The sequence below is a fragment of the Apis florea genome, unplaced genomic scaffold, assembly GCF_048593485.1.
Source record: "Apis florea isolate Af1SG1 unplaced genomic scaffold, ASM4859348v1 contig_3170_pilon, whole genome shotgun sequence".
Classification (NCBI taxonomy): domain Eukaryota; kingdom Metazoa; phylum Arthropoda; class Insecta; order Hymenoptera; family Apidae; genus Apis; species Apis florea.
In genome coordinates, this window is record NW_028256714.1 from 3,240,918 (window position 1) to 3,252,713 (window position 11,796).

Here is an 11,796-nt window from a genome sequence, read left to right on the forward strand (position 1 = left end):
TTCGAAACTTCACGGAGAATTAACTACTTCGATTCCCGTACTCTATCTTAATACTATCTTAATACTAATAACGCCTTTTTATTTATCGAATTATTTATATAACGATAAAAATATACGAGTCGTTGATCTTCGTATAAACTTATCGCGAATTCATCGATCGCAATTAAATATTGCAGCTTCACCGAAGAAGCCGTTAAATAATAAGCACATCTATCGACAAATTCCGATCCAAAAAATTTAATCTCAATTTCTACTACTCGTCGCACCAACGTGAATCGTGATTTCCAGGTAACGCAGACGTCCAACCAACCGCCATCACCAGCCACATCTCGGCTCGACTTCAAACGGCTTCTCCTCCAGCAAAGCGTGAAGACGGGGCCGGCGAGGCTCTCGGCCGCCGAGCAACTGAAATTGTCGCGGCAGCAGTGCCAGCAGCAGCAACAGCAGCAGCAACAATCGTCGCCTGCCAGCGTCCAGCAAACACCGTCCCTGGCCAAAGTTCTGAGTCCCCGCTCCATATGGAGGTTTCAAACGCCCCGCACGGACGTGCTGTCGTCCACGATAATCGAGGACACGGCAGCCGAAGAGAAAGCGATGAAACCGTCGCCCGAGAACGCCTCGCCCGTGTCGAGAGTGAACGCGAGGCGACAACTCGATCTCTGCGACGATCTACCCGACGAGGACTCGCGAGTCGACTCTAAACGTGCTCCTCCTCCCCGCGGAGGAAGCGACGAGAGGACGTTGACGAACGACGCGGATCGCGACCCCTCGAAATCAGAGAAGACGGCGGAGGAAGCATTCGACGAAGGTCGCAACAGCCAAGGGGAAACGGAAAATTGCGCGTCCACAGACAGTCTCGCGACAGCGATCCCTTATCCGGTGAATTGCGGCCAGCTGACGCCCTCGTGCCAGCAAGCGATAAGCGCCTTCGAGTCGAGGAGGATCAGCAATCAGCTGGCGAGGGCCCAGTTCTTGGCCGGCACGCCGACCGCTCAAGGAGCGGCAACCGCTTACGCGAAGACGATTTTCCGCGCGAGGTCGGAATCCCCTCAGAATCCCTCGATACAGAGCGTGGCGCGTAGCCCCAGCGTACCGACGTTGGAAACGGCTCTGTGATGATGATGATCCCTTCTCATCTCTGTCATTCTATTCATTGCGCGTGTCTTATTGTACAGGGACCAGATTGTCTGTCGTTTCTTTTTCAATTATCTTTTTGCGAGGATTGTTCTGGGTAAGGATATAAGTAATTGCCGGGTTATCTTGAATTGAAATTTTTTATTGGTGGATGCTAGGTGTTGTTTGGCGTAGGAGGAGACGGAAACGGATGATTTCAAATTTCTTTGAATCGTTTTTCAAAGTTAAAATATTCTTGGTAACTTTCTTCTTAATTTTATTTTGAATTGTAATTTTTAATTGATGGATGCTAGGTATTTGATGCTATGCTAGGTAGAAGGAGATTTTGATAAAAGAGGATGTAGGTATCTATATCTATAACGGATGATTCTGGATTTCAAATTTCCTTGGATCATTTTTCAAAGTTTTACTGAAACGTTGTGTCTGGTCCTCAATAACTAACGCATAGTGGAAATTTTCTTACGATTCAAAATTATGATTGAAAGTGTAGAAATAACGTTGAACTTAATAATAGATTCACGCAAAAGTTCATCTTCTTTTTTTTTTTTTTTTTTTTTTTAAATAATCTGAACTAAAATTAGAAGTACGTTTTAATTTTTTTTTATTATTTAATACACTGGACGTGTTAGATTCATATTCACATTGATTAGAGTTATTTAATTGCAATAAGAATCATTGCGAAACGTATGAACTTTTGCATTGGCCTAAATGCAATAGATGACAATCGTTCGTTCGATTAGATATTCATTCCTTTATTGGATGAACTAGAAAAGGACAATAATTGAAACGCATTACCACAAAGTCGCAGTAGTATTATACAGTATTGGATTGCTTCATTGATGCGGAAGTAGCAAAGTTGAACAGATTTGCATGGAATCGAGTTTAAAAAAATATCACTGATTCGCTGAAATTTATTAACAAATATTATGTAAATGGAATCGAAGATCTTGGTAGCATTTCGTATCGTTATGACCTATTAATATCATACATAACGCTGAAAGCAATAAATCATAATGCAAATAATCTTCTCGATTATTTAGATAGTGATATAAATATATGCGATATATATATATATTTTATGCCTTGTATCGAAGAGGATTCTTCAATGGGGGGAGGGGTAGGAGGGAGGGAGGGGAAGGGAAGGGGAGACTGATGATTGAAATCACGAACGTTATACGTGGATAAATATTCAAGAGGATAACCTTGATTTACGATATTTTTGCATTTTATCGTTATTTCATCCACCGTTTTTCATTTATCATCCTTCGTTTTTCATTTCTTCGTTTTTTTCTCTTGACACTAGGACTACCAAACCAATAATATACGCATACCATAAATATATTACGTTTATTATAAATGATTAGGATTAAAAGTAATATTATAAAAATAATTAGATATACACATTTTAGTAATTATATTTTTGTTCCAAGATCGATATTAATTTTGATCGACAACAATCTGCACAATTTTAATAATTTTAAAAACAACGCAAAATCCGTGATCAGTTTGGTAATTCTAATGTTGAAACAACAACAACAACAACAACAACAAAATGTATCGTACAAGATTTGTTATCATCTCTTTGCTTTTCCAATTTTTTTTTTTTTTTTTTGAAAACGATATTAATCGAGGTTCGTGATCACTCGATAGAACGTATATCTTTAAGGTATTAATTTATTATATCGGACACATGTGGGGAGGGATTGTGTAAATAGCACGCAACATTTGTAATTTAAAAAAAAAAAAAATGAAAAAGAAAAAAAAACGAATGCATTTCGCTTTAAATGAAAAGGAAAAGGATAAAAAAGAATCGCTTGCTTGTCTAGTCGGAGTAGTTTCTTATTCAAAAATTCCGAACGATCCATTTTTATTATTCGCGGGAACGAGCGTGTATAAATCGTATTATTATAACGAGTATGGCATGTAATGGAAATTAAAGCTTTACGAATATCTGGTGGTGAATAGTAATATATTCAAAGATGATTAACGCGTAGAGTTACGAAAGAGTTGCCTTAATTAAATTATTATTATTATTATTAATTATTATTATTATTAATTATTAATTATTATTATTATTATTATTACGAGCTATGCCACGATGAATTTGTGAAACGATGAAGCGTTAGATTTTTAAGCTGAACACGTGTTTTGTACTTTGCTCAGAATAAAAAAAAAAAAAAAACAGAAACATACTTTATCGAAACACTTTTGCTGTTGTTATTGCTCATTTTTTCACCCCTTGCGATAACAAAAAAAAAAAACCGCTATTTTAACTCAACCAACATTTTTCGCCTTTATTTCGATCCTCTTCAAAATTAATTATCCTGTTCGCAACTCTTTACAACAATAAAAAAATATCGATTAATCCTCGATTCGAAGAATATCCTTAAATTTTTAAAGGAACCATAATAAAGCCAATTTAACACGTTCGTTGGCCAGCGTGATTCAATTGAGTTTCTCACGGGGTCCAAATGTTATTGTCGGAGCTAAACCAAAAATGGGTGACGTGTTAAAAGTTAAAAAATTCATCGACAGTTTTGCTTTCACGCATCGACAGTTTTGCTTTCACGCATCGACGGTCGTTCAAAATAAGTAGGCTAAGACAAGATTGGATATACGATTGCGAACGCTATCGCGTGTAGCCTATAGTACACTTCCGAACACCAAAGATAAACTTCGAAACGATTCGAACACCGAACGATTGCTCGTAATTCGATTAGTGATACGATCGTTGGAAAAAGTGACGTCTATTAGGAACGTACAAATACATTTTACTTAACACGATGATGCGCGAGTTTTTCGTCCTTACGTGTTTGATCGTCGTGCTCGAGTTTGCAACATCGTTCAACGTGTGTCCCCATAACCCATTATTGACCGACAAAGATGTGTCCAAAAATGGTAGCGATCATTTGTCGTACAGACTTCCAAAAGAGGTGGTCCCAACGAGTTACATCGTCCATCTGGACAAGGATCGAACAAATTTCACGTATTTAGGATCCGTGCAAATATTCGTAAGTGTCGTTGAACCGACCAGCACCGTTGTGGTGCACAACGATGGCTTACGTATCATGGAGGAAGAGGTGAATCTTTATCCAGCTACGAACGATTCGTCCGTTGAACCGATTCTGTGCCGATATCACGACGCGAAAAGGCAATTTTACATTGTAAAATTTGAACAGACGTTGGAGCCGGGTGAATACGTGTTGCGAATTCGATTCGAGGGTGAAATACGCGACGACGTATTCGGATTTTATAGGAGTTTTTACGCTGAAAACAACGAGACAAAGTATATGGATTTAATTTTGAAAATGACGGAAATGGAAACGTTTGTTTCAAGGATACGAATTTTTCTAGATGGATGGCGGTTACTCAATTCTCGCCGACGTACGCGCGTCGAGCGTTTCCATGCATGGACGAGCCGCATTTGAAAGCGGTTTTCTCGTTGACTGTTAACGTGTACGAGAAGACAGTGACGAGTAACACTAGAGTTAAATTCAGGACCTCGTGGTATATTTCTTTATACATTTTTTTTTTTCTTTATAACTTAGTCAGAAATTTCGAATAAAGTTAGTTTGAATTGAAATGCTTAAGTAACGTTTATTCGTAGATATTATCCGATTTATTATTACAATTATTTGCAATTATTATTACGTTTCGAACGATAAATTATCGAAGTCGCTTTATTCGTAACTTCAATTATTAAATTTTGCCCATCACTATAATTCGATTATACGAAACTAGTTCTCAATCTAAACAGACTCTTTACAAGTATACTTCTGAAAACTTTTAATCGGTAATTGTCACTCTTCTTGCTCGTTTCTACATCAATGATTTTTAGTACTTTTAAATTTTCCTCACGAATGAAAAATAATTATGAAAATATCACTCGATACAAAGATCTTAAACCCAACAGCAATTTTTCCCGTCTTCTTTCACTTCTTAAAATTAGGAACGAATATGGATTCGAGCCAACTCCACGAATGTCCACGTATCAACTGGGCTGGGCCCTTCACGACTTCGTCTCGGCAAACTCCTCGCAAACTTTTCGAATGTGGACGCGAAGATCGATGAACGATCGGGGGAGAACTGCTCTGAATTACGGGAGATCGATATACTCGTCCCTGGAAAATTGGATCTCGATCGAGAATCCAATAACGAAGATGGACCAGCTCGCGGTTCCGGATTTCAACTTTCACGCGATGGAGAATTGGGGTATGATCACTTACAGGGAGTCCGTGGTGTTGTACGAGGATGGAATTACGCCCACGAGGTACACGATCGATGGATTGACCACGATGGCCCACGAATACGCACACACCTGGTTCGGGAATCTCGTCACGCCCATGTTCTGGGACGTCGCCTGGCTGAAAGAGGGATTCGCTTCCTACTTTCAATACTTTGCACTGTCGATGGTCGAGCCCTCGTGGGGGATGATGGAGAAATTCGTGGTGAACGTGGTGCAACCGGCGATGCTGTTGGATTCCGGGAACCATAGCAGAGTAATGAACGGGCGAAACGTTGGAAGCCCCGCTAGCATCATGGCGGTGTTGGATTTTGTCTCGTATAAGAAAGGTGTGACATTTTCCACGCGTCTTCGTGTTCTTTTAAACGTGATGAAGATTCGTTTAAATTTTTACGAAATTTTTTGGATGTTGGATATTTGGATTGGAACAATAGAGGAGAACGGTTGTTTATATATTATTGTATTATCTTTTGTTTAATCTCACAATTAAAGCCTGAAATTATAAACATTCTTTACACGCTGGAATAATATTTTGATTTAGATCTCGTCTTCGAGATTATATTTGTTCGAGATAATTACACAGAGTGTTAATGAAGCTTTTGAAGGATCGATTTTAGAGAGCGAATAAAAAAACATAAAAGTTGATATTAGAACTGATTAATTCTAAGAATATAGAAAAAAATAATGCGATGACAAATTTTAGAATTTAATTCAGATGTATTTATTTCAGGTGCATCTGTGATTCGCATGCTCTCTCACATGATCGGTGAATCGGCATTTCAAAACGGTCTACGAAGTTACGTGACAAATATGTAAGTATATGAATGTTTATATTAATGTAGAGAGTTGTTTCTAATAAAATTTCTCTTCTTTATCGAAATAAGTATCCTTGAATTTAAAATCGTTAGTTTCTAATCATTTATGATAATAATAATAAAAACAGATAGATATATGTAATTAAAAGATTATCAATGAAGTGTTCGATGTTTTAAAATGTTATAAATAATTGATTTATTGTTCTATTATTTTATAACTTTCATAATGATGAATATTTCATATATTCGAAATATTATTCACACGACAATATAAATTTTAAATGGTTGCACTTTACAATAAATTATTAAATTATATTAATTTAATTAATATAAATAATTAGAATTCTTCATAGTTTAAATAAATAGTAGCTTAAGTGCTTGCACGATATAAAAAATGTATGAAAAGAAAATTATCTTATCGATATAAGAAACTAGATACAAATTTTACAATGAAGACTATAAAAAGTTGGTTATGTAAAAAGAAATCTCAATAAATTTTTGAAAATTCCCATATTTTTCAATGTTACAAAAAATCTAAATACATTCTCAATATTTTCGAGATCCTCAAAATATTTTGATATTTCGTGACAAATTCAAACACTTCTAATTTCTACTTTATATCTCTAACGATGCAAAGTCATACAGTTTTTCTACAAAAAAAAAAAAAGAAAAAAAAATACAACACACTGAATCACACAAATCACAAGAATTCAACAATGTCAACGATATCAACGATGTCATCGTGCATCAATCGTGCAATCATCTATCTTCGTGAAACTATCTTATCTAATGTACTTTCTAATAAAAGAAAAATTATTTTATTTAAAATCAGGTCGTATCGAGCAGCTACGCCGCATGATCTTTACGAACATCTAGAAAATTTCACTCACAAATTAAGCGAATTGAACGATGACATATCGTTGAAAGACATCATGGAGACATGGACAAATCAATCGGGATATCCTCTGGTGACCATCGTGCGAGACTACGAGTCAGGCATACTTATAATCGTTCATGAAAAATTTCAATGGGATCACGTTCATTCGATGTCCAAATGGTGGATACCGTTGAGTTTCACAACGGAGACGGATGCAAATTTTTCTGACCTATCTCCGAAATATTTGTTGAATCCGGAGGAGAGTCTAATCATCGTGTCCCGCATCCCGTCAGACGATTGGATCGTTTTCAATATCCAGCAAAGTGGATATTATCGAGTGAATTACGACCAGAGAAACTGGCGGATGCTTACCGATTATTTGAATTTGAAAAATTTCACGAAAATACATAGAGTGAACAGAGCCGCCCTCATAGACGATGCTTTTAATTTGGCCAGAGCCGGTTACGAGAATTATTCGATTCCGTTTAACCTTTCCAAGTATTTGGTTCGTGAGACCGATTACGAGCCTTGGGTCGCTGCCGCGAATAATTTCAAATTCTTGAATAAAATGTTGAGCGGTGAACCGAACGTGTTACAAGCTTTTCAGGTAGATGATAACATTGATATTGCAATTTTTTAATTCGACCATTATTTTAACGATTATTATTAATGATAATAATAAACAGGATTATGCGATCCATTTGTTGCGAAACATGTACGATCAGCTTAATTTCACCGAATCTCCGAATGAGGATATAACGACGAAATTACAGAGAGAATCAATCTTATCGACTTCCTGTTTAGTACGTTATGCCGATTGTTTAAACGTTTCAGAAAATTTATTCCAAAGTTGGATCACCGAGCCTGATAAAATGTATGCAAAATTTTATATTATCAATTCTGTATGCGTGAAATATTTTCTTGGATCAATCTTGCATTTAATATCGCGTAATTATTATAGCTCAATATATACACATATATCACATATCGTTCAATGATAAATTATTTTTCAATTATTTCAGCAGCCTGTGACAATTATTTTATTTCTATATTCTATAATTATTTTTCATCTTTAATATTTTTAATATTCTTGTCTTACTATTTTCAACTTGTTTTGATAGAATACCACGAGATGTTAAGAGTTTCGTTTATTGCGAAGGAATACGTAAGGGTTCCAAAGAAAATTGGTATAAAGTAATGGATAGATGGTTAAATGCTGATCTGCAGATTGAACAAGAATTGTTATTACAAGCACTTGGATGCACGCAAAAATCTAATTTGATTGAAACGTAAGCTTTCATTAATGATTCGTTGTCGTCCAAAAATCTGATAGTAGTAAGAAATTTTAAATGGGTTAAATTAAACTCAAAAATTTCTAATTCGTTAAAAATAATCATCTTTCTTTCTTTTTTTTTTTTATTATTTCCATATAAATTTTAGATATTCTATTAATTTTTCTTTAGTCTAAAGTAGTTATCATTATCAATAAACATTTATCACAAATGGGTAATTTTATAATATTTGCAAAAAATTTTCAATTTCATGCAAAGATATGATTGCTTTCGAACTTTGAACGATAATGATTAATTTAATTGATTAATTAAATTGCTTAATTGATTAAATTAATTGAACGAAACGAGTGAGATTAGACAAGTGATTAATATACATACAGAAGATTTTTCTCTTTATTATAATATTTTATATAATTTTTATTATAATTTCTCTCTTTCAAAATAAGTAACGATTTCAACACTAAAATAAATATAATACTAATTTGTATTATAATGGAAATCATGATATTGATAAAGAAAAAAAAATTGAAAGAAACTAAAATAAATAGAAATAAATAAATAATCTTCAATATGTATTCGAATTGTATTTAAAAGTAATGCACTTGATCTTTGATCAGATTTTAACCTGAAATATTTTTCACAGATATCTGGAAGCATCAATATCGAATGAAAAGAATGTTCGTAAACAGCAAAGAATGATGATAGTGAATGCCATTTTGGATGGAGATGTGAGAAATGTCGATCACGTTCTGAAATTCGTTCAATCAACCTTAACAAGAATCATCGAACTGTACGTAGAAACACATAAATTTATTACATTCATTCGTAGGATTAATTTTAACCATATTTTTTTATCTTGTTATGCTGATTACATTAATATCAAATTTCTGACATATTTCTGTTTCGAACGAATATGTCAAATTAAAAAAATAGATAAATATAATATAATTTAATCAATTGAAATAAAAGATGTTTAAGTTTATTTGATGAAAAAAAAAACGATATAAATTTAAAAATTTTATTTAAGAAATAAATTGATTCATTTTTATCGAATATTTGATTATTCTAAATTAATTATATAGAATTAAAGATAACGAGTAAATATTTTTCGTATATAAGAGGCAAATATCAACGCATGAATTATTTCCTCGATTAAATCGATATTCGTTAAAATTTGATTAGAACGAAAAGTTTAGAATTAAAAAAATTCCATGCTTCTCAGAATAACGTGTTAATTAGAAATAGATTAACACAAACGGTTAAACAAAAATAATTAATAATATTTATTTTACAAATATTCCAATAATATTATTTAAAATATATATATATTATAGATTAATAAGGTAAAATATATTTTGAAAAAAATTATTTCCAATATTGATTGAATATATCATAATAACAGATTTCTTTACAGATTTCTTTTAATATATATGAACTTTTTTTCTTCTTTTTATAGAAGGGGATATGATTTCTTGGACAAAATAATTACTGCAATCGGAAAAGCGATGATAACAACAGCACAAACGAGAAAGGTATTGCTCAGATTTTGAATTATTCATTTATATATATATACATATATTTTACATGTTTTACATAAAAATGGCATAAAACTATTTTATATATATTTATTTTCTGATATTTAACAAGTTATAAATAATTTTTATCCTATATTATTGTCTTGTTTCAATCTGAGTTAAACTTAGTAATATCTTGAACAATGAAACAAGATATATTTATCAATGATTGTGTCATAAATAAAATTAGTGTGTATGAATTATTTAATATTGAATTTCTTCGAATTTTAAAAAAAAATCGGAATTGATAAAAGTAGCAGATAAATAAAACAAAAGATTATAATTATAGATTGTAAGTAACAGTTATTAAGCACAGCTTTATTTCAAAATTTTTTAGATTAATATTAAAAAAAAAAGAAAGTTAGCGAATAGAAAAATTGCAATTAATTGCACTGATAGAGATAATTTTAATTGAAATTGAAAAATATACTCGCGATTTGAATGATTTGAACAAAATCAAAATCACATGAAAATATACATAAATATATATATCTTTTATCAATTTATTTGTATTGCAGCTTTCCGCGTTTATTGAAGAAAATTCCAAAAATCTAGGACCGAGTTTAGATACAGCGAAACAAGCATTGTCCGTGGCCTTGGAAAACGTGAAGTGGATCAAGAAATACGTGCCCAGTATCGCAGAATATTTTGAGATTATATAATTAATATATTGGGCATAATAATTAATTAATAAACGATTTTCTTTTTTTTTTAATTGTAACAAAATATTTGGAAAATATATTTTTTATAGGAAATTTCAACTTTGTAACTAAATATAAATTTAAAATTTTGTTTTGTTAATATTTAATCAATAGATAGATTAATAAAATATATATATAAATTTTCCATCGATTCGTCTTTACTTTATCATCATTCCATATTAGATAATTTACTTGAAAGCATTTTTAAAAATTTTTATATATCATTTTAATAACACTTATTCGTATCTTTATCAAGTGGCATCAGATAATAATGAGTATAATCATTTCAAGATATTGTTTATCGTGACTCGAAAGATCAATGTTTTGTGTTTTATACATTTTAAAGCTGTTGGATCGATACAAAAATTTCAATTTGATCATCGTCGTATTAAATTTCCTATCATAATAAATGTAATTTAATTAATTACATGTTACAAAGATAAGTAAATAGCAATATATGCATATATAATAATGGATAAAATAAAACAAAGAAAACACTTTCTTTATTTATCATTATTAATTTCTTTTAATCAAAATAACAAGATTCAATTTTATCAAATTATTTGAAAATCTAACAATTTATAACTGATAGTGATAATTAAAAACATAAATTATCTTATCTGGAATAAATACTTTTTATTGCATCAAAACTAATATTCTTACACAATTTTTCAAAAATAAAAGACAAACAGACCATTTAAATTTTACATAAGGTTTCGTTTAAAATTCATAAACATTAGAATTTCATAAACATCAAAAATCGTTTGACATCGTTCCATTTCCCTTAATTATTCGACACATTAGACGTTGAACGAACAAATTCTTGATTAATGCGTCGCGAAAACCATAAATATTGGATCGAATACAAACAATATCTGATAATCATCGATTCATTAAATAATCAATTTATGATAAAGTAAAACAATTTTTTTTTTAAATTTGCGTATTACAATCGATTGCAAATCAATCATAAATTAAATATTCGTGGAAAGTGATATAGTTATTGTCTCGTATTTCAAACTGTTCTGTTTATTACTTGTTACTTCTTATATATTATTATACGTACAAGAACAATCTTATATACATATACAATATAATACGTTGACCTCTTATAGAATATTCATAATTCGTAATGAAATGACGTTAAAATTTGTTATAAA

General features: G+C 32.1%; 2 protein-coding genes across 3 annotated transcripts in view; both read left to right on the forward strand.

The window, feature by feature from the left end:
* Positions 1–3,339, forward strand: part of gukh (NHS actin remodeling regulator GUK-holder) — a 108,582-nt gene extending 105,243 nt beyond the window's left edge. For both annotated transcript variants that reach the window (XM_086910402.1, XM_086910403.1), the window contains exon 12: positions 289–3,339. In XM_086910402.1, the coding sequence (XP_086766528.1) occupies positions 289–1,116 (828 nt within the window). In that variant the 3' untranslated portion in view covers positions 1,117–3,339. The remainder of the gene's footprint in view (positions 1–288) is intronic.
* Positions 3,340–3,802: 463 nt separating this feature from the next.
* LOC100871494 (aminopeptidase N) lies at positions 3,803–10,781 on the forward strand. Its single transcript, XM_012485401.3, has 10 exons — positions 3,803–4,420; positions 4,489–4,641; positions 5,084–5,706; positions 6,108–6,189; positions 7,025–7,676; positions 7,756–7,943; positions 8,191–8,358; positions 9,005–9,151; positions 9,818–9,893; positions 10,454–10,781. The coding sequence occupies exons 1-10, from the start codon at positions 3,918–3,920 to the stop codon at positions 10,595–10,597; spliced, it is 2,736 nt and encodes a 911-aa protein (XP_012340855.2). The 5' UTR covers positions 3,803–3,917; the 3' UTR covers positions 10,598–10,781.
* The last annotated feature ends 1,015 nt before the right edge of the window (positions 10,782–11,796 follow it).

Excerpts from the sequence above, each read along its gene's own strand:
- LOC100871494 (XM_012485401.3), top strand. The coding sequence starts at position 3,918 with ATGATGCGCGAGTTTTTCGTCCTTACGTGTTTGATCGTCGTGCTCGAG. Across the intron at positions 4,642-5,083 it reads GTTAAATTCAGGACCTCGTG|GAACGAATATGGATTCGAGC; the intron begins GTATATTTCTTT and ends TCTTAAAATTAG. Across the intron at positions 5,707-6,107 it reads TTTTGTCTCGTATAAGAAAG|GTGCATCTGTGATTCGCATG; the intron begins GTGTGACATTTT and ends TATTTATTTCAG.